This window comes from Equus asinus, chromosome 13, assembly GCF_041296235.1.
Source record: "Equus asinus isolate D_3611 breed Donkey chromosome 13, EquAss-T2T_v2, whole genome shotgun sequence".
Lineage (NCBI taxonomy): Eukaryota > Metazoa > Chordata > Mammalia > Perissodactyla > Equidae > Equus > Equus asinus.
The window spans coordinates 14,906,516-14,933,607 of NC_091802.1; the positions used below are offsets into that span (position 1 = coordinate 14,906,516).

General features: G+C 41.1%; 1 protein-coding gene across 2 annotated transcripts; it reads left to right on the forward strand.

The window, feature by feature from the left end:
• NCBP3 (nuclear cap binding subunit 3) lies at nucleotides 1–26,960 on the forward strand. 2 transcript variants are annotated; one of them, XM_014832646.3, is made up of 14 exons: nucleotides 1–247; nucleotides 2,166–2,231; nucleotides 4,379–4,484; nucleotides 12,380–12,505; nucleotides 14,733–14,861; nucleotides 15,090–15,166; nucleotides 15,908–16,016; nucleotides 18,378–18,477; nucleotides 18,776–18,879; nucleotides 20,681–20,975; nucleotides 22,558–22,712; nucleotides 24,164–24,325; nucleotides 25,190–25,352; nucleotides 25,824–26,960. In XM_014832646.3, the coding sequence occupies exons 1-14, from the start codon at nucleotides 65–67 to the stop codon at nucleotides 25,930–25,932; spliced, it is 1,884 nt and encodes a 627-aa protein (XP_014688132.1). In that variant the 5' UTR covers nucleotides 1–64; the 3' UTR covers nucleotides 25,933–26,960. The 2 variants fall into 2 exon arrangements, with proteins under 2 accessions (XP_014688132.1, XP_070338665.1); XM_070482564.1 differs by lacking the exon at nucleotides 1–247 and adding an exon at nucleotides 394–526.
• Nucleotides 26,961–27,092: the final 132 nt, after the last annotated feature.

Sequence of the window (27,092 nt, forward strand, 5' to 3'; positions counted from 1 at the left end):
CGGCGGCGCTCTAGCCAGCGGGTGTGCGGGGCGGGGCTCTCAGTGGTGCGGCCGGCGGGCGGCGATGGCGGCCGTACGGGGCCTGCGAGTGTCGGTGAAGGCGGAGGCCCCGGCGGCGCCGGCCTTGGGGCTCCCGTCGCCTGAGGCGGAGTCCGGTTTGGAGCGTGGCGAGCCGGAGCCCATGGAGGTGGAGGAGGGCGAGCTGGAGATCGTGCCGGTGCGGCGCTCGCTGAAGGAACTGATCCCGGTACGGGGGGCGAGGAGGAGGGCGCCGAGGGACTGCCCCGCGCCGGAGCGGCCGGAAGGGGCGGCGGCAGGCGCCCGGGCCGGGGAAAGTCGGGGGAAGGGGGAGAGGCGAGCGAGCGCCCGGGGGCGGGGGCGCCGGGCTTGGGGGGAGGCGGGGAGAGGCAGAAAGGACGCCGGGACGCCCGGAAACGGGTGTTGAGGGGCCGCGGAGGTGGGGGAGAGCTGGGGTGCAGTTGAGGACACCCCCTTCGTTGCGCCCCGGAGCCAATCTGTGCGAGGGGTGAGTGAGGAGGGGCGGGGATGGTCTGGGGCTTGAGATAAAGGGAGAGCCCGGGCGGGAACGGAACCAGGAGCGGCCCCGAAGGAACTAAGGGCAGGCGCCGGCATCCAGGTCCCCTGCGGGTCCGGCGCTGGTGGAGCGGTGGCTGTTAGACATCGCGCGGCTGGTTTCTCTTGGGAGGGCTGGGCTTGTCAGCAGCAGAAGCTCGGTGTTTCCGTTGTCACTTTAGGGTCCTCTTGTCCCCGCGCAGCTGCACTGCTGGGTAGCACCTACGCCGGGGCCCCAGCATCTGACCCTTAATGAAACCAAAACATGAGCGAACCGGCAGTGGTGCTTGGTCCTCACAATGGGATGCTGAGACGTGTTTTGCTTGTGGTTTGGTGGTCCTCTGTCTGGTTCTTAGGGCTGGTCTCAGGCCTGCATGGCTCCTCTCGTATACTTAATTTCTCACCCGACGCGAACGACTTTTTAACCACATGTCAGCAAGTCTTGCTTTTAAACTGAACTTATGGAAAAAGGTGAAGGTAAGATCACAAATGATAGCGAATGATATATAGAGATAGCAAACGATAATGACTCTGTTGACAAAATTAACGTAGTGGCATTTTACCATTTGCTATGTTAGATCATTTAAATGTCACTGCAGTTGTGAAGTAGATATTATCATCTTTTTGTTCATGCAGTTCAACATGTATTTATTGTCTCCTCCACTGTGTGCCAGGCGCAGTCCTCAGCGCTTGATCAAGATCAAACTCCCTCCTGGAGTTTATGTTTCAGATGGGGGACACAAGTAAAGAAATAATTTCTCATAGTGATAAGTGCAATGAAGAAAACAAAGCGTGTTAATAGGATTGAGAGCGTGGAAGTTTGGGAGGGTGTGCAGAGCGGGAAACAGAATGGGGTAGGATGGTCAGGGAAGTCCTCTGAGATAGTGACATTTAAGCTGAACCCTAAATAACAAGCAGGAGCCAGCCATGGGCAGATTTGGAAGAGAGTGGTCCCAGCAGGGGCAACAGTAAGCACAAAGGCTCTGAGTTGGGAACAAGATTGTTTTGTTAGAGAAACAGAAAGTTCTGGAGTGCAAATGGGAACGCAGTAAAAGAAATCAGGAAGGTAGGCAGATACCACGGAGGAAGATTAGGCCCAGAGAGGCCAGGGGAATTGTACAGTGTCATGTAACCAGTGAAGCTTAGAGCTGCCTCTCGAGTCCTGGGCTTCCAAATCCTGTCCTCTTTTCATTGCCCTGTACTGTTTTCCCCAGGAGGTCTAGGAGAGTCTGGACTTTCTGCATTTTGGTGAAGACTTGTGCTCCACCTGGTGGCCCGGCATGATGAATTTGTTAGTCTGGGTGGGGGAGATAAGTGACTGTGCCTCATCCTGGATATTTTTCATGGAAGCCTTTAGATTTTCATTTACATGGACACCTTCAGTAGGTGGAATTACTTAAGGTTTTGGACAGGCTCTGATCTAGAAAAGACTTCTTGTTAGAATGGTTTCCTCATAATAAGGGGTTGTCAGGCTGGGGGAAGGATTGCTGAAAAGATTGACTGTCCAAGAGGAATCAGTTGTTGGGCTGTCTTTTATCATGAGTTTTTCCTCAGTTGTTGTCAGCCTTTCTCACCCTTCCCCTTCGTGTTAGGACACAAGCAGAAGATATGAAAACAAGGCTGGCAGCTTCATCACTGGAATCGATGTCACCTCCAAGGTAAGACAGAGCATGATTTATTCATTTTGATAAGCTGGTGAACTTAATGAACCTGGTCCCTAAGACTTGTAGAACAGCAATTATTCTTTACCTCCTTTTTTCTTTGGTTGCTGGATTTAAAAAATTTTTTTTAATTTAAATTTTTTTATTACACAGTGATGCCTTCACGCATCCTGGAAACATCTGGGCAGCATTGGTATGTTCTCACATCCATGAAAAGATAAAATAACTGTACCTAGATGCCTGTGCTTAACCATATCCAAGCAAAAGTTCTGCACTGGGAATTCCTTTTTATGTTATGTCCGTTCTCTCAAAATGTGTATACTCTTTCCACTTTAAATGAAACAAAACATGAAAAGTGCATGGCACATAGTAGGCCCTTAGTAAATGTCTTTATTCCTCACTAGTTGCAGGCTTACAAAAATAGGATTTCCTGATTGTGTGGCTGTCTAAACTTTGAAGACCAAGTCAGCTGGATTGCTCTCAGTACCTAGGAGTATTGCCTTTATCTAGTGATTGCTGTTACTAGATTACCAGCTGCATTGTAACTCCTCACAGAGCCAAACTGATTATTTTCCTTATTATAAACAGTTAATACATATTTGTTGTTTTAATTGGTGATATTCAACTTAGACACTCTTTTAAATTTTAATATGTGCAGTTAAGTTTGGAACAGAATTTGAATTATAATGCTGAATAATAGTACTATATTAGACGTGTAAAAGCAAAAATAAAAGTAAATATGTCATGCTTGCCTTTTTCATATTTTATCTGGGTCTCAGTCTGTTTCAGATTGCTTAAAGGCTGCAAGAAAGAACTGATCATTTTTTAGACAGACAAGAAAATAGAATAAAGTGAAGATGTTTTCTTCTTGTAATTGGAAAAGAAGTAGACTACTGTTCTGTTTTTTTTTAAAGATTTAAAAAATTTTTCCTTTTTCTCCCCAAAGCCCCCCAGTACATAGCTCTGCATTTTTTAGCTGTGGGTCCTTCTAGTTGGGGCATGTGGGACACCACCTCAGCATGGCTTGTTGAGCAGTGCCATGTCCGTGCCCAGGATTCAAACCGGCGAAACCCTGGGCCGCCGAAGTGGAGCACGTGAAGTCAACCACTCGGCCATGGGCCGGCCCTTCTACTGTTCTTAATCCTGTACAGTTTGCCATTGTATGAAACAAATTTATGGGGGAAGGTAGCCCCGGAATTGGCACTTGTTACTAAAGGAAGGTAGATTAGTTGTTTGCACTGGGAAGACTTCAGTGAAGAAAATTAGCATAACTATTGGGAAATAACAGAAGTGTTGCTGCTTTACCAATCCCCACAAGCTTTCTATAGTTAGACCTTCAATTAGTGTGGCAAAGTCAATATGCAATTAGGGAAGGGTTCCTAAGAGCCATCAAAAACCCACAGTTGGACCTGGATTTATTTTAGCTCTTGGAAAAAAACTTAAGAAGCTGATTACTTTGTTTTTCAGTGAAGTGTCAATGCTTCTTGTCACTTAAAGATGAAAACTGGCAATTCCATGGACACAAGCCTAGAATAGAGGAGAGAGTTTCTTTGCTTCAATGTTATTTTTAAACCAGGAAAAAGCTTTAGGGAGTGGACTGCTCAGGCAGACATAATGTGATAGGTGTGATTATCATGCACACAGACTATGTGAAATGGGGGTGGTGGAGGGGTTCTAGAAATAGCACTGAGATCAGAAGATCTGCCCCCTTACTAGCTGAAGTACCTCCAGCTAACCTTGTAACTTTTTTGTGCCTCAGTTTCTGCACCTGGAAAATTGGGATGTTCACATCATTTAGGTGTAATTTGTCCGCATAAGGTTGCTAATAATAGATGAAATGTTGGAGAACTAAAGCATTATTCATTACTCATTGAATCAATAAATATTCATTGAATTCCTACTATGCCCCAGACACAGTGATAGGCATTGAATCATCATGGAGATTATTGCAAATTATATCAGTATGAGTGTATGCCCTGTTAGTCATTGACCGTGGATAGCCATTTCTCTGCAAAAATTACAAAAGGCCTGATGTTGCTTATTTCTTCCGATTTATTTTAGGGTTGTCACTAATGCATCATGTTGTGTTTGTGATTTAACTTTCCTCCTCCATTCACTTCTTTAACTTCTTCTCTATCTTCTAGGAAGCAATTGAAAAGAAAGAACAGCGAGCCAAGCGCTTCCATTTTCGATCAGAAGTAAATCTTGCCCAAAGAAATGTAGCCTTGGACCGAGACATGATGAAGAAAGGTACAGGGTGTTTTGGGGGAATTTTTCCACATTTCCCCAAAGAATGACTTCCCCGCCATGGCCTTGTGCTTCTGGCCTTGCTTTGCATGTCCAGTCCTCAGCCAAATGCTCCCAAAGGAAGGGACTTGTGAAGGATCTGTTTCTGAGGTGACTTGTTAAAGCTGAGCTGCTGTTAGCTGTGGCTCAGATGTTAGAGCTGCAAAAAGAAGAGATTGTCTTGTCTGATGAGGCCCAGAGAAAGTCACCAGTTAGCAGCAGAGCTGAGATTAGAACCTATGCTTCTGCGGACTCTTACTCATTTTCTGAGTTTATCGTATAAGTGTTAACTTCCCTTTGCCTTTAGACGTGGTGGAAGTATGTCACAGTGAGGCTTTCTTTTAGGAGACTCAGAGCAATATTGAGATTGGTGCAGGAAAGCCATTAATACCTCTGTTGATACAGGCTTGTGATTTTATTTTGTTTTTGTGTTTTATTAGAATACTTTGCTTCCTAGAACTCACCCTGAATTATCAGATATAGTAATCTGCCCTAGTCTTCCAAAGCAATTTATAAATACAAAAGGAAATTATTTTTACTTTTTTAGTGAGTTCACAGCCATATTTATTATCCCACTCTAATAGAAGTCTATGAATTCAAAAGGTCTCCCTCTATTGTGTTTGCACATTTGGGTGTTTGTAAAGGGCTTGATAGTTGGCCCTCTGAATGCATGTTAAAGGTCTCTGCTTTGCTGTGTGAGTTTCTCTAGGCTTGTTTGGTTGATAAAAACATTGAATGAATGAAAGTAGCTACTATTCCTTGAGAACTTGCTCTCTTACCAGGCATTGTGTTAATTAGCAGACTACATATTTATTTCTTATTCATTTCTCGCAACAACCCCATGAGGAATATATTTCTATCGCTATTTTACAAAGAAGGAAACAGGCTCAAAGAAGTTTAGCAAATGCCCAGGGTTATGTAGCTAGCAAAAGTGGAGTCAGGATTTGAACCCAGGTTTATCTGACTCTGAAGCCTTGCTCTTAACTACTTTGCTCTTTTGCCTTATATATGTGATATGATACCATAGACCCAAACCTCCTCAGTCCATCCCGGTGGACAGAGTAGCTTGGATGCAGAGTTGAACTCTGGATGCCGCTTTGCTGTTTTTCTGCATCATGAGTTCAAGTTGGAAATATGACCTTGCTTCCTTTGCAGGCTGGGTTTCCGGGCATCTGCTTGAGTGGATTTCTGTTTCAGGAAAAGTCCTGTGAAGGCCAAGCACAGCTGTGCAGCTTGGCATTCATGTGCCAACACAGTCTGGGCCCAGGTAGACCCCTAAGGCCTCTCTCACAACTCCACCTTGAAAGCACCGTAGTTTTACCACCCTGTTTACTTCTAGTCCTGTGAACATTCCTTGTGATATCTTGCCTCTGATTTTGTTCATGCCTTTCACTCTGCTGATTTGCCCTTTCTTGTCCCCATGCTTTGTCTGGTTCACATGTCTCTTCCTCCAGGAGGCATCGCTAATCAGCTGCTCACGTTTCTGTCTCGCCTCTGTTGGAGCCCTTTAGGGCGCTAAGCCCTCCTGGAATCTAGTTTCAGTTTTTTTGTGAATAAACCTTTTTAGATCTCAGTCTCCTTGTCTGTAAAATGGAATGTGATACCTACCTGAGTAGGATTACTTTTGGAATTAAATTTTAATTAAACAAAAAAATTTTTTTTTTGGAAGAGCAATCTTGGTCTCATAGTTCTAAAGATATTCCTAAAAAGCAATAGATCTGCCTGTGGCAGGTTGCTCATTACAACTTGTTTTTCATCCAAGAGGCACCGTGGCCTAGGATAATGTTTCTGAACTTTGGAGAACCCTGTTGCCTATCCCAGATTAATTTAAATTAGAATAGGGGGGCTAGATAGGTCTCAGCAGTAGTTCTTATTTTTTATATCTCCCCAGGGAGTTCTAATGTACAGTCAGGATTGAGAATCATTGGTGTTGTGGTTAAGAGAATGTGTTCTGGGCCGGCCCAGTGGCACAGTGGTTAAGTTCGCACGTTCTGCTTTGGTGGCCCGGGGTTCACCGGTTTGGATCCCGGGTGTGGACATGGCACTGCTTGGCAAGCCATGCTGTGGTAAGCGTCCCCAATATAAAGTAGAGGAAGCTGGGCACGGATCTTGGCTCAGGGCCAGTCTTCCTCAGCAAAAAGAGGAGAATTGGCAGCAGATGTTAGCTCAGGGCTAATCTTCCTCAAAAAAGAAAAAAAAAAAAGAGCATGCTTTCTGAAGCCTGACTGCCTGTATGTAAATCCTGACCTGTCACTTTCTAGCTCTGCTGACCTTGGGCAAGTTATTTAGCCTCTAAGAACCTCAGTTTTCTCATCTGGAAAGGCAGATAACAATAGTTCTTATAGGGTTGTTGAGAGGCTCTGACAAAATTTTGCAGTTCTCAGAGTGGTGTGTGGCACATAGTAAATTCCCAGTAAATGTTAGTTATTATTTTCATTGTTTGGTGTTCTCCATCTTCCAAGCAGTCATCTAAGTGGCCTAGCCTCTTGGGAGAATGGGGAAATTGGAATAAGCACCTTGACTCGTGCAGCTGTACCAGGTGTCAACTTATTTCTTCTTTTTATTATTAATACCAGCAATAATAAAAGATACCATTGGGTAAATGCTTACTATATGTCATTCACTCTGCTATGTGGTTAACGTATCCTTTCAACAACCCTGTGAGGGGAAAGTGTTCATCATTTCTGTTTTACCAATGAGGAAACTAAGGTGCTGAGAGGTTGAGAAACTCGCCCAGCCACAGCTGGGTAAGTAGCAGGGCCGGGATTTGAAGGCTGATTTGACTGAAGCCTGTGTTCCTAACCTCTCTGCCAGCAGTCAGGGACGTCGTTTGGAATAGGCTGCACTAGACCGTTCTGCATCAACAGTGACTTGCTGCTCTTGAGTGATTCAGTGTCAAAAAGGTTTGGTCTCCTTATCCCCAAGATCAAAGCTGTCATGGTTGGAAGGGACTTTAGAGATCATCTGCACCAACCTCCTGCCCGGTGCTGCAGGCCTTTTGGCAAAGTTCTCAATAGTCTTTTGGTCTCTGCCTGAAGGTTTCCTAGTGATGGCACAAGAATTATTTATGAGGCAGGCAATCTTGTTTTTGGATTCCTCATGTTGAGCAGAATTGCTTTGAGTAATTTCTGTCTGTTAGTTACTGTGTGACTCTGAGAACAACGTCAAGTCCTTTCCTCATTCACACAATAACCCTTCAGGTGAGGGAATGAGCAGCCCGTCCCTAAACTTTATGCGACGTGACTTTCTGGTCTCCCTCCTCTGGCTCCCTCCCACCTCCTTCGTCAGGTGAGGTGTAGATTCCAAATATGGTTGGATACATGCAGAGTATGGCAAGACTATTACTATAGTCTCTATCCTACTCATTTCATAGTGTTATATTCATCTTCTGGTCCACTAAAGGACCCAGGTCTTTTCCCCAGGAGTTGCACTCATCAAAACAGTCTTTCTCATTTTGTACTTGAGGCACTTTAAAGAAATTACTGCTTTTTATTTGTCTCTATTAAATTACATCTTATTGATTTCAAGACTCCATTTCGGCCTGTTGAGTGAATTTTCGTCTTAATTCTACCTTTCAGCATTTTAGCTGTACTACTCACTTTGGTATGCATGGCTCCTGCATCTTCATTCAGTTGTTGGTAAATGTGGAACAGGATAATCCTGTATTATGCCATGAAACATAGATGCATGAATTGTAGGTCTTATTTTCTTATCAGGCCCACGTTTCATTTTGTCATGAGGAACTAGGTTACATGCCTTAATGAACGGAGGGTAGGACACCATCTATGGTAGTCTTTGCATTTCTTGTCCTGGTAATCCCATCAAAACATAAAAGAGGTTTAGTGTGCCTTGCTTCTTAGTGAGCTCATATTGTTTCTTAGGGGAAAGACTTGATCTTAAGGGATCACAGGTTCTGTCTGATAAGCTCTTTCTTTTTAATTCCGGAAAATGACATTAATCTTTTCAATCTGTGGTTTGGGAATTTCTTTTTCCTCTTTTATGAAAATCAGACAGGATTAGTCCTTCTCAAGGCTTTAAGGTACTTCACTCCTTCTTTGCAACTTTTTAGAGACTACCTACCTAATTTCTACTTAATTTTGAAGTCACAGCTGAGTGTTTGAGTCAGTACATTGGGATGTAATTCTGGACTAGAAGATTTAAATCTATTAAAACTAATTCTTATGCTGTTGTCACCTGTCGGGTTTTAGTTCTTAATAATACCTATTCTACTGTCAATTAGTAAAATAGACAGCAAAACAGATCAACAGTTCTGTGTTATCTTCCCAAAACACTGTTGCTCCAAACACTTAAAAAAAAGAAAAGCCATCAGCATTTTTGACGAGCCTGTTTGCTCTGGACTATAACTTTTTCTTAGTTAGAGGTTATACAAACAATTCATGTTCACCAATGAAAATTTGGAAAGTAGAGTAAGAAGAAAAGTCACCCACAGTTCACCATCCAAGCCCAGGCATTGCCAACATTTTGTGTATTTCCTACTAGTTTTTTCTGGGTGTGGACTTTTTATTATTCCCTTTGTAGTCATACTGCTTTTTTCCTTTTCACTTGACAGCCTATCATCAGCATTTTCCATATTGCTGGATAGCCTGATGTTAGTCTTTCAGATTCTTTCATTTCTTTTTTTTTCCCTAAAGATTGGCACCTGGGCTAACAACTGTTGCCAATCTTTTTTTTTTTTTAAGGATTGGCACCTGGGCTAACAACTGATGCCAATCTTTTTTTTTTTTTTCTGCTTTATCTCCCCAAACCCCCCCGTACACAGTTGTATATCTTAGTTGCAGGTCCTTCTAGTTGTGGGATGTGGGACACCGCCTCAACGTAGCCTGATGAGCAGTGCCATGTCCGCGCCCAGGATCCGAACCCTGGGCTGCCGCAGCGGAGCGCGCGAACTTAACCACTTGGCCATGGAGCCGGCCCCAGATTCTTCCATTTCTTACATTCATTCTCTTGCCTTTGTCTAGTAGTTTGTCATTAGTAATTATCTCCCTTATTCATTGGCGAGTTGTGCTCACCTAGGCTTTGCTGCCTTCCCTTTCCTTGAGATCACCTCTCATACTCTGAGTTACTGGATTTAGTGACTGCCCAATTTTATGATCTGAGGCTTTGGGATTGGCTACTTTTTCTCTGAATTTTCAAGAATCTCCTTTCCTAAAGACTTGAGTTTGATGTCCTACCACCTGTCATTCATTGTCTTCTTTCTTGTTAGAAAATACAAGATGACCTTTCCGCCTTCCTTGTAGTCAGCACTCGGTAGATGTCTGGTCCTCCTTCCCAGTGCGGCTGTTCACTGCCACCTCGGCAGTTAGCCTTTCTCATCGGTTGGGCATAAATCTAGACGTCTCCTTTGTTGCTTTGTTTTATTTACTGACATTGTCAGTAAGGTGAGGAAGTATTGAGCGTTCTTCTTTGGCAGTCTTCCATCAGGTCTCGAGCTTAACAAAGTTCCCGTGTCTAGTGGATCTTGCCTCTGTCAGTCAGTTTGGTTCTCTTTTGCGAATGAACCTTTCTCAGTCCTCCAGCTCGTTAAGACTAGTTTATCTCTGCGGTGATACAGCTTTTGCATCTCTTTTTTATGACTTTACTTGCTTCTTTTGAATAAGATTGTACACTGCCCATTTCTAGATGTGTATACCGTTCTCTCTACATTAAAATGTAAACATCTGAGGCAAGTTTTGTTCCATACACTCTTTTCTCTTTTGTCTTTAAGCTATCTCTTCACCTTTTTATTTTTAAAAATTTTGTTGTAATGTTTTATTAGAACAATGCTATGATGCCGTTAATATTTATTTTTGTCATTTCTTTGGTCTTTATTTTCTCTACTTGTCTCATTTATGATTAAATCCTTGTTATCAGATCAGCCAATCTCCTACACGATGTTTTCTCCCTGATCCTCCTCAGTCTGTTCCCTCTGCCATCACCAGGAACTCTCCCTGTTGTTTGTTTCCTTCTTCAGGACCATCTCTTTACTTCCCGTAGGATCTAGTTCTTCCAAAGTCATGGCTTTTAGCTTGAAGAACTGAGAAGGCTCCATGGGCCAAACTGAATTTCCCATCCTGCATGTTAGAGTTACTCTGGGTGTCTATTGGGGACATCCATCTTATTTGGGCCTCTGTTCACTGTTGCACTGCTGGGCACTAATAAGGACTTGCTGGGTTCATAAATCTTGATGGTATCTCTGTCTTCGTCAGTCTGGCTGGCAGAAGGGTGCTCACCTGATTTCATCTGGTCACACCTACGGCTCCCATTGAACCTGTCTTTTACTCTTCAAAATGACAAAATAACTACTAAAAAATTTTTTTTATCTGCAAGTATTCACATGTATTTTAAGTTATTTGTTTTAAATAAGTGAATTACTTGGGAGGAGGGAGCTCGGAGAGAAGGGATGTGGGGCGGTTACACAGGCCCCAGTTTTGTATGTAATGTTTTATTTATTTGCCTCAAATCTTTTAAAGAAATTAGGCATAAAGCTAGGTGGTGGAGATACAGGTATTTAAAAAATTTTTTCTTCTTATTGATCTATTTGCATATTTCACAATTAAAAGGATTAAAGGAGATATCATACTTATTTAGTAAAAAATTAACATGATCCTGGTGATGCTGAAGTTCCTTTTTGACCACAGCGTTCAACCTTTCTTCTTCCCCAGAGGTAACAACTATTAGTCTGTAGTGAATCATAGCAGGCCTTTTTCTAGGTATTTGTGTACACGAATATGTACCCTTAGAAAATGTATGGTGGCGTTTCTATTTTAATATTTTTAGTGTTATCACATTGTATGTATTTTCTGCGTTTTGCTTTTTTCACTCAATAAGGTTTCTTAGAATCTTTCCATGGTATATGATAAATTATTGTTTTTAACTACATAACGTTCTAGAATATGGGTAAACCATGATTTATTTAATATGGATAAACCGTAATTATTACTCTGATAGCTGCTGGGTTGTTAGATAGGGCTGCAGCTAACATCTTTGTGTGAGCTCCTCTGTGAACCCACGTGTGTTTAGGGTGGGTATTGAGGAGTAGAATTCCTGCACCTATAGGGCATGTGGGCTCCATTATGTCTGTAATAGACGCTCCCAGTTTGCAATTCAGAGTGAGTGCCTGCACCAGTTCACACTCCCACCAGCAGAGGGAGTGGCTCCTTCCTCCCACACTGCCAGCAATTGATATTAACAGACATAAATTTAAAAAACAATCTGGTCACTGAAAGTTGGTATCTTGTATTCATGTGCATTTTCCTGATTATTAAGGAGGTCACCCATCTTTTCATGTTTATTGGCCTTCTGTGGTTCCTTTTGTGTGAATTGCCTGCCCATGTCCTTTGCCCTTTTTTTGGGGGGCTGTTATTTTCTTATTGTTTTGTAGGATTTCTTTACTCTAGTTTCATCCTTCGCTTTATATCCAGGGGCACTGTCTCTTCTTCTTTTCAGAATCATCTTGACTATTGCACATTTCTCTTTGACATACATTTAAAAATTTTGGAATCAGCTTGTGAAGTTCAGTGAGTCATCCTGTTGAATTTGATATTGCTTTAATTTACAAATTACTGCAGGCCGATTTGGGGAAAGGTATCGTGTATTTTACCAAAACAGTGTGTTTAATCTTTCTCAGCTTAATATGCTTATTCTGAATTAAATTATTTGTTTCACACTGTTTGTGATAAAAATTATAATAGTTTACCTTACTGCCATCTTTTTCTTTTGAAATAATTGTCATCTCTTTCAGCATATTTCTTCTCTAAATACACTTTATCTGAACCGTTTTAAGGGTAATGGTAGGATGTACAATAGTGGGTAGGAAAATTCTTTTAGAAAATCATCTTTTCTGTGTCTTGTTTTTCTAGCAATCCCCAAAGTGAGACTGGAGACAATCTACATTTGTGGAGTAGATGAGATGAGTACCCAGGATATCTTTTCCTATTTTAAAGAATATCCTCCAGCTCACATTGAATGGTTGGATGATACCTCCTGTAAGTACACTCCAGTTTTTGTTGAATATGCTTTTGTTTATGATTTTAAGAGTTCTTGCCATCTCAGATGGTGAATGATTATGGCTCAGACTGCAGACGGTCCCTGACTTATGACAGTTCGACTTACAATTTTTTGTCCTTAAGATGGTGTGAAAGCGATACGCATTCAGTAAAAACTGTAGTGCTTCGAATTTTGAATTTTGACCTTGTCTGGGGTTAGCGATATGCTGTATGATACTCTGTCGTGATGCTGGGCAGTGGCAGCGAGCCGCAGCTCCCAATCAGCCATGCGTCCATGAAGGTAAACAACCGGTATGCTCACAGCCATTCTGTTTTTCACTTTCAGTGCAGTATTCAATAAATTACACGAGGTGTTCAACACTTTGTAAAAATAGGCTGTGTAGACTTGGGACTGTGTTCTCAAGGCTTTACTTTGCACCTTGCCCTGTAGCTTGCCAGAGCTCTGCTTCTGCCTCAGTGTCTCTGACCTAGAACTAAACCAGAACGTCCTGACACTGTACCATACCTCTCACCGCTGCTTGCTTTGGAACTTCACCTGCTTGCCCTAACATGTGAGCTGTCCGACTTGTGAACTCACTGTAATTTTTAACTTGCCTCCCCACTCCAAGTCTGGCCTGCCCTCTGGTAACCATTCTGCTGGCTTCTTGTCTTGACTCACTTGTAGTCTGGCTTTACTTACTGTCAGCTTTCTGACCTACGAGGTTGTACCCTGATAGTGGCCTGGTTTTCACAACTGTTTTCTTACAGAATGTTGATTCAGGGTTTTCATTGAAAGAAGAAGAAATATGACGAAGTAAAAGATTTTTCTGCTTTTTTCTTTTTACTTAACTTACACCATCCAAATCAGGGGTTGGCAAACCATTTTCTACAAAGCACTAGATAGTAACTATTTTGGGCTTTGTAGGCCATAGAGTCTCTGTCATGTTTACTCAGCTCTGCCATTGTAGCATGGAAGGAGCCACAGACAATACATGATTGAATGAGCCTGGCTGTTTTCCATAGAACTTTATGTACAAAAACATGGTGGATGTGTAGTTCATTGTATATTAATTATACATAAATAAAGCTGGTACAAATATAAATAAACAGACAGGCAAATCAATAAATAACAGCTGGTGGGCTGGATTTGGCCTGCAGGTTGGTTTGCTAACTCCTGATTTAAGTCATTAAAACCGTAACTAAGGGATATGTGAGTCAGAGGGACCCTTAGAATTACCCAGTTCACCTACCTCTCATGGTACATCAGAAACTGAGAAACAGAGAAGGGAAATTGTTTGCCCAAGGCCATGTGGCATGTTAGTAACAAAAGTGAGAATCTTTAGACCTTCATTTCCCAAACTAAGATATAAGGGTAACATAAGTTTGAGAAATGCTGGGGCGTTTTTTTGTTTGTTTGTTTTGTTTTTGGAGGAAGATTAGCCCTGAGCTAACTACTGCCAATCTTCCTCTTTTTGCTGAGGAAGACTGGCCCTGAGCTAACATCCATGCCCATCTTCCTCTACTTTATATGTGGGACACCTACCACAGCATGGCTTTTGCCAAGCAGTGACATGTCCGCACCTGGGATCTGAACCGGGGAACCCTGGGCAGCTGAGAAGCGGAACGTGTGAACTTAACCACTGTGCCACCGGGCTGGCCCAGAAATGCTGTTTTAAATGAGACTTCTCATAAGCTTTTTCTTGCTAAATTCTCTTCCTTAAAGAAGCAAAATTAAATTAGTTGCTACAAAGCCAAGTGGCTGTCATACCTCCATTGTTTATATCCCATGGATACCATCATCATCCATGCTACAGTGGGGAACATCATTTAGCATGTCCAAATGACAAGGAACAGTGGAGGGCTTCCCTGTAGGGGGTAGTAGTATAAAGGATAATCCATATTTATTTGGTAATTATCGTTATCGAGAACTGCTAAGACTACATAGCACTCACTGTATGCCAGGCAATTGTAATATACAGAACTCTTTTTCGTGGCATACTTGACCATTATTTTGTGGAACCCAGTTTGGGAATGCAGCTCTAGGCTAATTTCATCAAAGAGTGTTTAGGACTACTTTCTGTACTTCCTGTCATGAGTTGGTTTGTATGTTTACTGTCATCAGTCTGTAGCTAGATGAGGCTGTAGCAGTGAACATGATGAAGTCTCTGCTCTCAAAAAACTTACCATTGGGATGTGATGTAACGTTTTATTTTAAATTTTATTTTAGGTAATGTGGTTTGGCTGGATGAAATGACAGCCACACGAGCCCTTATCAATATGAGCTCTCTGCCCGCCCTGGATAAGATAAGAAGCAGGGATGCCAATGAGGACAAGTCATCTGAGAAAAGTAAAAAAGGTAACTGAACACAAAGGAGAGACTTTAGGGCTGAAAGTCCTGTTGTTTACACAGTCAGTTTGGGTTTCTGTGCAGAGCATTATGTGACATCTCATCGTCAGTTATTTCTGAAATAAGCTATGATGTGTGTTGGATCAACAGTAAATAGGAGGGGAAAATATTGGACTTTTAAATTATATGAGATGGAGTTATGTTAAGGTTCACCTTGTCCCTCACATTCCATTTTAGACAAGCAGGAAGACAGTTCAGATGATGATGAGGCTGAAGAAGGAGAAGTTGAAGATGAGAACTCAAGTGATGTAGAGGTTAGTAATAGGGCAAAGATACATGTAAGGTTTTACTGTAAAAAACTGCATGCTGTCTTTTTATTTAAGGCTTAAAGACATGGTAGATTTTGTTCTTCCTGTGGCTTTCACCATTAGACCTTCCGAGGATGCACCAGGCTCTTGGCCTTTAAGTTCGTGTGACTGTAATGAATGATTCGTGTTGAGATCTTAGAATAGTACTCACACTTCTGTATCAAAGAAAATGGTTTTTTTGAGAAATACTTTGAAGTGTTATCTAATCAATAAAATTAAGAGAAAACAAGTAATGGCATATTTCCTAATGGAGTATGTACTGTTGTTGGAAATATTAAAATGTATTCATTTAAAAATTATTTATTGAGTGCCTACTGTATACCAAATTCTAGGTACTGGGGATATAGCGTCAAGCAAAACAAAGTCCTTGCCCTCTCGGAGCCTACGTTCTAGTGGGGAAGACAGACAATACACAGATATGCAGATAAGTGATGTCAGGTCAGGAAGTGATGAGTGCTGGGAAGAGAAGTAAAGAGGGGAAAGCGGGTAGAGGACCATGGAGGCTGCTCTTGTAGACAGGCTGTCAGGGGCCACCTCTCACTTAGAAGTTCTGCAGAGGGACTAGTGCTGTGATGCTGACGAGTATTATTAAAGTTAGGACACTTTCTTCATCAAGGGTAACTTTGCTACTGAATAAATATGAAAAAGGCTTTGATTTTTATATTGAAAATGCTCTTTTTTCTTAAGTTGGACACGTTGTCTCAGGTAGAGGAAGAATCTTTGCTAAGAAACGATCTCCGTCCAGCTAACAAACTCGCCAAAGGAAATAGGTTGTTCATGAGATTTGCTACGAAAGGTAAATGTGGTATTTGGAATTGATTTTTACTTTTCATCAAAGTGATTTATTACTGAACGACATCCTTCTCTTTCGGATCAGCAGTTAGATCAAGTAGTCTCAAAGTCCCTTCAACTGTAATGTTCTGTGCTTAAGAAATGATGGCTTGCTGCCTGACTTGAATTTCGGACTTTGAAAGTGAATGTTAGTATTTGTATACTTTTGTGATTTCTGCCTAAAGTATGTTATTTTCTGTTAAATTGGTTTGCCCCATGTGCTTTTCAGCCAATTTGTCATTTGAACTAGGAACACTTTTTAAAATTGTATGTTTTTATTTATTGTAGTAATAATCTCCTAACATTGCCAATAGTGCCATCCAACTCTTGTTCTCTAAGGAATTAAATTAAAAGCCTCTTACAGTTTGTAAGGCTTTTTATGTACGATGATCTTGGTGTGCATTAAAAATATATGTGTGTGTGTGTGTATTGGCTTTTTGAATCATTTGAGAGTTAACTGGAGACAGTAACCATTCACATCTGAATACTTTCAGTATGTATTTTTGAAGAATAAGGTCTTTGTCTTACATATAGTTACCAAAATCGGGAAATTTAACGTTAATACAAGACTATTACCTAATCCGCAGTCCACATTCATGACAGTCTGCAACTGTCATCAGTTGTTCCGATAATCCCCCCGCTCTGTAATTTAAAATTGCCTTGCTCACAGTGAGTGCCGCGTAAGTGTTAGCAGTTCTTGATGATGATGGTGATAGTTATCAAATAGATTTGGATTCTTTATACTACTCCCCCTCTAAACAAGGAACCACTCCAGGACCGAGTATTTAAGTATGCCATGTTTCCTTGGTCTCCCTGAATATGGAACTACTTCTCTCCTTTGTTTTCCTTGACTGAGACATTTTTAAAGAGTATAGGCTCTTGATTTTATAGACTGCTCCTCAGTTTTGGTTTGTCTAATGTCTCCTCCTGATTAAATTTGGGTTGTGCCTTCTAGGCAAGAATACCACAGAAGTGATGTGTCATTTTCAGTGCTCGATATCAGGAAGCACATGGTATTTATTTGTCTCCTTCCCACGGATGTTAACTTTTATCACTTAAGGTGATGATCACTAGGTTTCTCCACTGTAAAGTTACCCTTTTTCCATTTGTAATTTAAAGATTTGTGGGGAGATACTTTGAGGTTATGTAAATAGCCTGTTCCTCATCAAACTTCCATGCAATAGCTTTAGCATCCATTGATGACTTTTTAACTCTATCATTTCTTTATTAGTTGGCAGTCCGCTGTAAGAGCAAGCTTTCCCTTTTTACTCATTTATTTACTTACTTATTTAATCAGTTTATGCTCATGGCGTCGTATTTTATTCAGTTGGTTATCATCCATTACTGTCATTACTTTGGTTCACTCATTGTCTTGGATTTGGGCAGTAGAGCCCCTTCAAGCGGTGTTCTTTTGACGTGCCTCCATGATTCTTTGAGCACTTTCTTACTTTACGGCACAATAAAACATTTTGTTTTTCCAGACTCAACTTGTGCTTTCCCTGCCCAGATCTGGAATCAGCCATTTCTCCAAGGAGCTGCTGGGCATGTTTTTTTGTAGGGTGAACATACTGGTTTGTGCTACTAAGTTCATCTGTAGCACTGGATACATTCGCACTGGTGTTCGTGCTTTGCGGTCAGCGAGTGTCCAAGGATTGTCGAAGACCTTTATGTCACGAAAATATGTGTGATCACTGACCGTCTTTCCTGTCTATTAACTGGCATTTTAACTTCATAAATGGGATCCTTTCTACATTTACTCGTTTGAGTGGCTGTTTGAGTGCATTCTAGATACCTGGTACTCTTTTGTTTTCTTTAAGCCATTTTGAGAAACATCATGATAAACTGGAAAAATGGTTTACCAAATATATGGAATTATGTATAATCTCTTTCTTTAACTCTGATTCTGTGTTGTTGGAGTGTTGTCATTCAGAAATAAATACCATCTTTCAGCGGGCAGTGAAAATGCCATCTCTTCTAGAAGCCTTTTTGATTCCTGAACACCTGTAACGGCTGAAGCTCTCTTGTGCTTCTTGGAACCTTGTGTATTGTATTTTTTTTCTCTTTAGTGTTTTCTCTGTGAAGTTGGTCAATTCCTTAACAGCAGCTTAACCTCATTCCTGTCTGTGTTTGGTCCACCCTCCTCACACTGCTCGGCCTCAGTAGGGACTCAGGGAGGGAGCGTTCATAGTGCATCTTTCCCTCTTGTTGGCAGATGGTGCTGATCTGATCCCAGCTATGGAAAACATTCTTTCTTTTTTATTTAACCATTCAACATTGTCTTCATACCCACAGAAAATCCTAGGTAATTGTTGTAATTAATTTTTAGATGACAAAAAGGAACTTGGAGCAGCCAGAAGAAGTCAGTATTACATGAAATATGGGAATCCAAATTATGGAGGCATGAAAGGAATTCTTAGTAATTCTTGGTGAGTCCAAAACCTTAAAATATAATAGTTTAAATAGTACTTAAGCTTTTCTTAATCCTTCAGTTGATATTCTGCAGTGGAATGTCAACACCATGTGTGGACTCAAAGGAAGACAAGAAGAAAGAATTCAAGATTCTTAACTGTGGTAAATGGTGTGAAAATGCTGAGTTTCAGTTTCATGTAAATGTCTCTGTTTCAGCACCTAACATTGCGTCAGTGCATAGTTGAAATTAATTAGTGGGTTTCAAGGTCCTTCCTGTTGGTTTTTCATTATGCGCTTGTTTTGGCAATGTTGCAGGAAGCGAAGATATCATTCCCGTCGCATTCAGCGGGATGTGATCAAGAAGAGAGCCCTGATTGGGGATGACGTTGGCTTGACGTCCTATAAACACCGACATTCCGGTAGTTGCCTGCTCAGCTCTTGGGTAGACACATGTTTGGCTCCCGAAATCATATTTTTATTCTTAATACAATCTTTTAAGGTTCCAAACTTTATCATCCTCTCTTCCTTGCCCTCACCCTCTGCCAACATATAGGAAAGTAAGTCAAGTCACGATTAATTTTAAATTGCCCATACAAAGAGGTCAAATGATTTTATAAAAGCTATTCTAACAAAAAAGGCCGGATGTGACTTAGGGAAAATTAAAATAAAACTTTTCTTAGGAATATAATGTTTCTACTATTAATATCAAAGGCTGCATGAAAAAAAGTTTTAAAGATTATGTTGTCAGATGAGCTGATTTTATTTTTTCTTTGGTAAAGAAAATAGGCTGCTTGCTATGTCTAGTGTTTACACTTGTTGGCATGTACATGGATGCCTCAGTAACGTGGGGTATCATGACTTGCATTTCATTTCTTCTTTCTTTCTTTCTTTTAATGCTTATTATAAAGAACTATTTTAATTATGTTTTATAAAGATTTGCTTTTATTTTGAACCCAACCTGTGGAATCTTCTACAGGCTTTGTAGAACTAACCAAGTCAGGATACAGACGTGGGAGAACATGCATACACATTCATCATTGTAACAGGGATGGGGAGAGTGAAGTCTATATGTTTTTATTTAATGCATGTATCCAAAATTGTACATTTGAAGTCTGCATCTTAATAATGTACATACTTTTCTGTTACACAGTTAAACTTTTCCAATTTCAGTTACTCTAAGATACTTTTCATCATATAACCTTTATATTCATATTAAATAAATTAAAAAGCAAAGTGCTCCTAATTCTAGCACTCTAATATGACAACTGGTTTCATTTTACATTTTTCCTATTTGTCTTTTCATATTAAATATGATAATTTTTGTGGACATATATTTTATGTTCTGCTTTTACCACTTAGAGGCATTTTTCTGTGAACTTTAAAAGCACAGTTGATTTTCATTATTTGTGGTGGTTATGTTCTATAAAGTCACGATGATCGTTGAAATAGCAAATACTAAACCCTTCAGAGACTCTGGTCATGTCATTTTCATAACTGATGAGTATATATCCTTGTTTGATGGGTGTTTCTGTTTAAAGACACCTTATTTAATACATATTGTTGATTCATTAACATTGGGCTCAGTAGCCAACAGCACTGTAACTTGTGCCTGAATGAAGCTTCTCTAACACACGTATTTTCTCCATAAGGCACATCACAGCCTTCTTGCACTTAGGAACACTAGACAGCTTTGGCAGTACCCTGGGAAGCCATTTTAAAGAGTGAAATCACCAACAAAAGCCGCGAAAATGTGGAAAAGTAGCACTCAATAGACTGCAAAAAGGACGCTTGTTTACAGTATGAGAAATGAAACGAGAAGGCGGAACATTGCTTGTTTGACCTCAGCTGAGAACTTGCATGTCTAGTGACTCAGATTTTTTTCTGCTCTATGCATGTCCACAGTTGACCATGAAAGTGCCATGAGTATTGATTCTGGAGTTACAATAAATTTGGAAAATTCACAAATACAGAATCTGTGAATAATGATGCTTGACTGTGTTTTAGATGAGTTTGTGATAGTGCATCAGGCTGCTGGGTCATTTTACCCAGCCATTCTTCTGTTGTGGGTATCAGAATGGTAACCAGATTAGCACTATAGATAATGCTCCAGTAAAATCTTGGGTGTGGGAACCCCATCTTTTAAAAAAGTTCACCATCATAGAATGGAAAATCAGACTTGTTATAGTGCTTTTCCTAATGTGTTTTGGTTAAATTCCTTAGGACTAGTGAATGTTCCTGAGGAACCTATAGAAGAGGAGGAAGAGGAAGAGGAGGAGGAGGAGGACCAGGACATGGATGCAGATGACAGGGTGGTGGTAGAGTACCATGAGGAACTCCCCGCTCTCAAGCAGACCCGGGAGCGGAGCACGTCTAGGCGGTCCAGTGCCAGCAGCTCAGACTCTGATGAGATGGACTATGATCTAGAACTGAAAATGATTTCCACTCCTTCACCAAAGAAGAGCATGAAAATGACTATGTATGCTGATGAAGTGGAATCTCAGTTGAAAAATATTAGGTAAAATATTTTTTCTTTTTATCAATGCTAGCTTTTAATTTTATTTTTAATACCAATTACTAACTTCTTAATTTTTCTTAATTTTACAGTCACTTTTATCTGATCTAATTTCAGTCTTTTGTAGAATTTAATAAAAGTATCTGATTTTCCCTCTAAATGTACAAGAAGTGATCCTTGTTATAAAAACTATAGACAATATACAAAGTAAAAATCACCTGTAGTCTCATCCTTTCCTAAGATAACGACAGTAGCAATTGGGTGAATAACATTTCTATTTGTTTTATGCACATACATAACACATGGAGAAATTACAGATATATTTGTACAAAAATGAAGTTATGCTATATACATTGTTTTGCATTATGCTTTTTACATTTAATGTAGACATCTGCTATTTTTTCAACTGTGTATAGTCCATTGTTTAGAAGTATTGTGATTTGTTTAACCAATCCCTTGTTGGTGGACGTTTAGGTTTCCATTTTCTTACTGTTGCACTGCTAGATAAATTCGTTGAATTCTAGTTATTACATAAAACAATTGTGCATGTTTTAAAATGTGGTATTGCTAAATTTCCTTCCAGAAAGATTTTACTCACTCACATTACCACTTGTTACCTATATGCTCACCAACCTTAGGTATTATCACTCTTCCTAATTTTCACTAATTTCATGGATAAAAAAATAGTTATTTGTTTATTTTTTAAAGATTTTATTTTTCCTTTTTCTCCCCAAAGCCCCCTGGTACACAGTTGTATATTTTTAGTTGTGAGTCCTAGTTGTGGCATGTGGGATGCTGCCTCAGCATGGCTCGATGAGCAGTGCCATGTCTGCGCCCAGGATCCGAACCGGCGAAACCCTGGGCCACTGAAGCAGAGTGTGTGAACCCAACCACTCAGCCACGGGGCCGGCCCCAAAATAGTTATTTTAATATGCATTTCTTTGGTGGCTAGTGGGGATGAGCAGATTCCTGAGGGCAGATAGCATTTGTACAACTCAAAGGGTTGGGGTCTGGGGATGTTCTCTCTAAGTGTTCTTGGTGGTATGTGTGGGGAAAAGAGAAAAAACATTCAAGCTGGTTTGTTCACATCTGTATTTTTAGTTTTTGGAGAACTTTCTGAAGATGAATGCTACCAGAATAATGCTGGTCCCCAGCATGGTAGCAGATGTCTTTGACAGAGAAGTCTGCCCTTTAAAGAAGGGGGTTGTAGACTGTGTTGTACCTTAACTATAGCCAAATCACAGCCCGGGTGAGCAGAGGCCTGGAGCCCTTTGTGGGCCTCTGCTCAGTGTTTGTCCCAGGAGAAGCAGACACAGTTACGTGCTCTGTGCTAGCTTTCAGATATCATGTCGGCAAACCACTCAGGAAAACTCGGGAACCTGCTTACCCTGACTGCCCTTTTTACAGCAGGCTGATCAGGATTTTTGTAAGCAAATAGTTGCTGATGTGTGGTGTTTGTAAGTGAATGGTGGCCATCTTAGATTGGGTCTCTTAAATTGTTTTCACTAAGATTTATAAGATTGTTCTGTGGGCACTGTCCCACAGTTCAAGTTGATTCACTATGCTCTTTTTTTTTTTTTTAAAGAAACTCTATGAGGGCAGATACTATATCCACAAGCAATATCAAAAACCGAATTGGTAACAAATTGCTGCCTGAGAAATTTGCAGATGTCCGACATTTGTTAGATGAAAAACGTCAGCACACACGTCCGCGGCCACCAGGCAGCAGTGCTAAATCAGGTATTGTTGTTCAGTGGTGTTTCTGGGCTTCATTCTTAGCTCCAGAAAGCAAATTGAGGCAGGGATAGGTTCTTGGATCATGTTGCCATTTGTGGACCTATTTAGTTGTCCTGGCTCATCACTTCTAGATTTTGGGTTAGGCATTGGCACTTGAGGACAAGAGAATTAATCAGACTTTTGCAATACTAACTTTCAATATTTTTGTCCCAAGCAATTTTTACTCTATAAGTCATTGGTATACTTTATACATAAGGATGGTAAAAATTAAGTTGGGTTGTTGTATAAGTGGTTAAGAATTTGAGCTAGATAGTTTACATGTACACAGACACATACAGTGGCTACTTGGCTATGCCTGCTATGTGCCAGGCCCTGGGCTAGGTGCTGGGAGTGTTAGAAGTCTTTGGAGAGGATGCCAAGTCATAGAATTCAGATGGAGAAACATGAGTGCGCACATTCAGATAATTCCACTCCAGAGCAGAATGCAGTAAGTGCTCTGGTAGGTCTGTAAGTGGTGGACTGTGGGTGCAGAGAGGGGAGGGTGGTCTCCTGGGGGAATTGTGGAAGGCTTCTTAAAGAAAGTGGCTTTAGGGCAAGGCCATGGGGAGGGAATAGGATCTCAGTTGGCAGACCTAGTTTTTTGAGGTGATAAGTAACCTGATCTTATATCTGTGTTAGGTGGCAGAGTAGGGTTGGGTAGAGAGTTAAGTAAGGAGGCCTGAACTAGGGTCGGAAACAGTAGAGACAAAATGAATGAGAACATCAAACCTTGTGAAGGAAGAAGACTTGGCAGTGGGAAGTGAGGAAGGAAAGGGAGAAAAGCCAATGGGCCCAGGCCAGAGGGACCGGAAAGATGAGGATGCTTGCTCTCCGGGAGAATGAGCAACAATCTGAGAGTAAGAAAGCCCTAGCACAATGACTTGCTAATAAACATATTTTCCTTGTTGCTGTTAGTGTTAGAAGGAGCGCAAGAGGACAGGCAAGTTTTTGGGGGGATTGGGGAAAAAGCAAAGTTGATTTGAGACATCTTCCCTTGATCCTTTTTTTTTTGCCAATCTCATTACCTTTATTGTTAAATGTAGTAAGTTTATTGAGAACTTAAATGTTCAAAGATTGTGGCTTCTGCCCTCAGGGAACTTGCAGTATTACTTGTCAGCCGAAATGTTTGTAAATTATTTGCTCTGCTCAGTTCTACTGAAAAAACAAAACAGTTGATTCTGCTTCAGAAATTCCTTTCTGGAGCAGTCAGCTGAGATTATTTTGCTCTGAGAACCTCAACGTCTGAATTTTCCTAAGGGATCCAGACTGATTACAGAGAGACAAGGCTTTTAGAAGCCTGATTGTGTCCTCACTAGAGGAGATTTGGCACCAGGTTCTGCAGAGATCTCAGGCTGACAATCCGGATAGCAAAGCACACACACTTGGTCACAGTAGTACTTTCTTTCTTTTTCTAGATATACGCCAGCGATTAGGAAAAAGACCATATTCTCCGGAAAAGGCTTTTAGTAGTAACCCTGTTGTTCGGAGAGAGCCCTTTTCTGATGTACATAGTAGGCTAGGTGTTCCCAGGCAAGACATTAAAGGCCTCTACTCTGATACTCGGGAGAAGAAATCAGGTTGGTAACACTTAAAATTGATGGGGATGGGAATTGGGTAAGAGCAAGGACAATGGGTGTAGCATAGAAATACTTTGTTAGCAGGAGACAGGAAATAGCATATGCCAAAAATAAATTATTTTTCCTCTTCCATTATCATCATCATCATCATGACCACCGTCATGATAACAATATGGAAAATTTAGAAAAGAGAAAGAAAACCACCCCTGGTTCTGTTTAGCACAAATACTTTTTAGTTTCTTGTATGCTATTCCAGTCTTTGTCCATATACATAGCCCACTTTTTTCATATAGCATTTTATCGTAATCATTTTTCCGCTTGTTATATTCCTTATGAATAAAGCTGTTAAGTGCCTTGTAGTGTGGCTATACTATGAAATTCTAAATACATTTCTCTGTTGTTAGGCATTAATGAAGTATATTTTAAAAATTAGTGGATAGTGGGCAGAATCTCTGAAAGTTTACAGTGTAGCAGGCCCTTCAGTTTGCAGAATGTTACAGCTGGGAGTGATCTTGGAATGGCTTGCTCCTGGCAGAATGAAACTACACAGGATGGTGAGTCTCACCAGGGTGGGGCAGGTGGAGCATTGACAGCCTCCCAGATGATTCCTGTATGCCTAGCATGGGGGACATCAGTCCCCTAACTGTTTGAGTCTCCCACTGGATCTAGATCCCTCAGTTTGCAGGCAGGGGACTTCAGCCAAGGAGGTGAGGTTACCTGCCCAAGACTGCACAGTGGTTGCAAGTCCCACAGACCTCCCACTGTCTCCTGCATGTTAGGTGTTGGCAGTGCCCCTGCTTCCTCAGTACTACCCTGTGTCTCAGCATTGACTGCCAAAACTGAAATGCCTTCTCACCCAAACAGGTAGTTTATGGACTCGCTTAGGATCTGCACCCAAGACCAAAGAAAAGAACATGAAGAAAGTGGATCCCAGGGTGCCTGGCACTGAGGAAGATGACTCTGAGCTGCAAAGGGCATGGGGGGCTCTGATTAAGGAGAAAGAACAGTCTCGCCAAAAGAAGAGCCGGTTAGATAACTTACCATCTCTCCAGATTGAAGTTAGTCGGGAAAGCAGCTCTGCTTCAGAGGCAGAGTCCTGATGCCCCTTGGGGCCGATGGCAGCTGCCCTAAAGCCTGACGTTCTTGTGCAGAGTGGGGCGCACAGTAGGACCCTCCCCCTGCAGGAGTTGGCGCCCGTCCTGCTCTTACTCATACAGTCACCCTCAGCTCTTGCTTCTTCAGCAAGACATCTTAAGAATGTGACGTGTTTTGAAGGGCATCTATCTATTTATCTTTTGCTGCAGAGTTATAGTTCTGGGCCCTCAATTCTTTTCCCACCACCCCACAAGCTTTACCCTCTGAGGAAGAGGCAGCCCTCCAGATTTTGTAGACGTTTTTCTTAATATTTTTAACATTGTGTCTTTTAAAAGAAATGTTTTACACAGTTCATCCAAAGAGCAGAGAACTGAACTTCTCACTATTGCCTTGGCCCTGACAGCTGTTACCAGCACCCTTTTCCCAAGAAAAGTCAATTCCCAGGTGCTTATTGGACAGCCTTCGAGGGGGAAGATGAGGGAAGCTGCCAGCTCACCCTTCCAGGACCCTAGTGTGGGGGCCGACTCTCATGGACCTGACCGCAGAGGTGCACCAGTGCTGCCCAGGTAGATAAGAGATGCAGCGTCGATCGTGCTTCTGGTCCTCCCTGGGGATTTCTGTTAGGGGCCTCTTGTTAGTGATCAGCATGAAGTGAAGATCAAGTTCAGTGCTGTGGGATTTTTAGGAACAATAAACTGTGACTTCTGGATTTGGGGTGGATTTTTGTGCTAGGGGCAGGGTCATGGGTTAATGTTAAACAATTTTTAAGTCTGTATTATGTTTAAAAAATATTAATGATTTAAAAGTTTAAATTTTTAATTTTTATATGTGAAAATACTTCCTGTTGGCTACAAGGGAAGCTCAAGTGGTGTCTTCTTATGTGCTGTTAAATATATATTATATACTTTGGAAGAAGGCAAAGAGAGGAGTCTCATTATTTTTAAATGACCCTAATTGTGTAATTTGTCTGTTGTACATAGAGTTCAACTTGCTTTTTGGCCACTGTAGGAAAAAATCCATCTGTCTGAGATGGGGTTATGTTTATTATCACTTTAGAAGTGATACATTGATATTTATTCTTTCTGTCTCCAAGTTCTAGCACCTGAAGACATCCTCAAAACTGGCAAATAAGATAATAGTTTAGAAATTGTAGTTCATTTATTTCTAAACTCTCTTCAGATTATTTTACCATGAAAAGGTGGTAGATCATTTTGTCTTCCTGTCTGATTTTTATTTTGAAGTATTTAATGTTTGTATTCCTCTGCAGGCTTAAAAATAGTGTTTCACTTGAATTCACTAGAACTTAGGCATTAGAGAGAGTAAACATTTGCCCCTATTGTGATGTCACAGATCCTCACCTGTCTGGAGTGTTTCCATACCCAATGCATCCTTGGATTCTAGAGATCTTTACTTGTGGCTGAGCTAATGGTCACATTGATGCTGATTACACTGTGGTGCGATTAAACGCAGGACACTGTTGTTAATAAAGGAAGTAAAGGGCTGCGAGACTTGAGAGCTGCAATAAAAACTGTATTGTCCATACTTTATTGGTTAACCTGCTGGTTTCCCTCCCTTTAAAGAGATTAGAACATATAATTGTATGTTTCAGCTTCCTAATAGGATTCTAGGGAAGGGATGGCTCTGGTTTCTCTGCCACTTCAGACGTAAGGTT

Coding starts and splice junctions, on each gene's coding strand:
- NCBP3 (XM_014832646.3), top strand. CDS start 65: ATGGCGGCCGTACGGGGCCTGCGAGTGTCGGTGAAGGCGGAGGCCCCG. Junction 248..2,165: donor CGCTGAAGGAACTGATCCCG/GTACGGGGGGCG, acceptor CCTTCGTGTTAG/GACACAAGCAGAAGATATGA. Junction 18,880..20,680: donor CTATAAACACCGACATTCCG/GTAGTTGCCTGC, acceptor TAAATTCCTTAG/GACTAGTGAATGTTCCTGAG.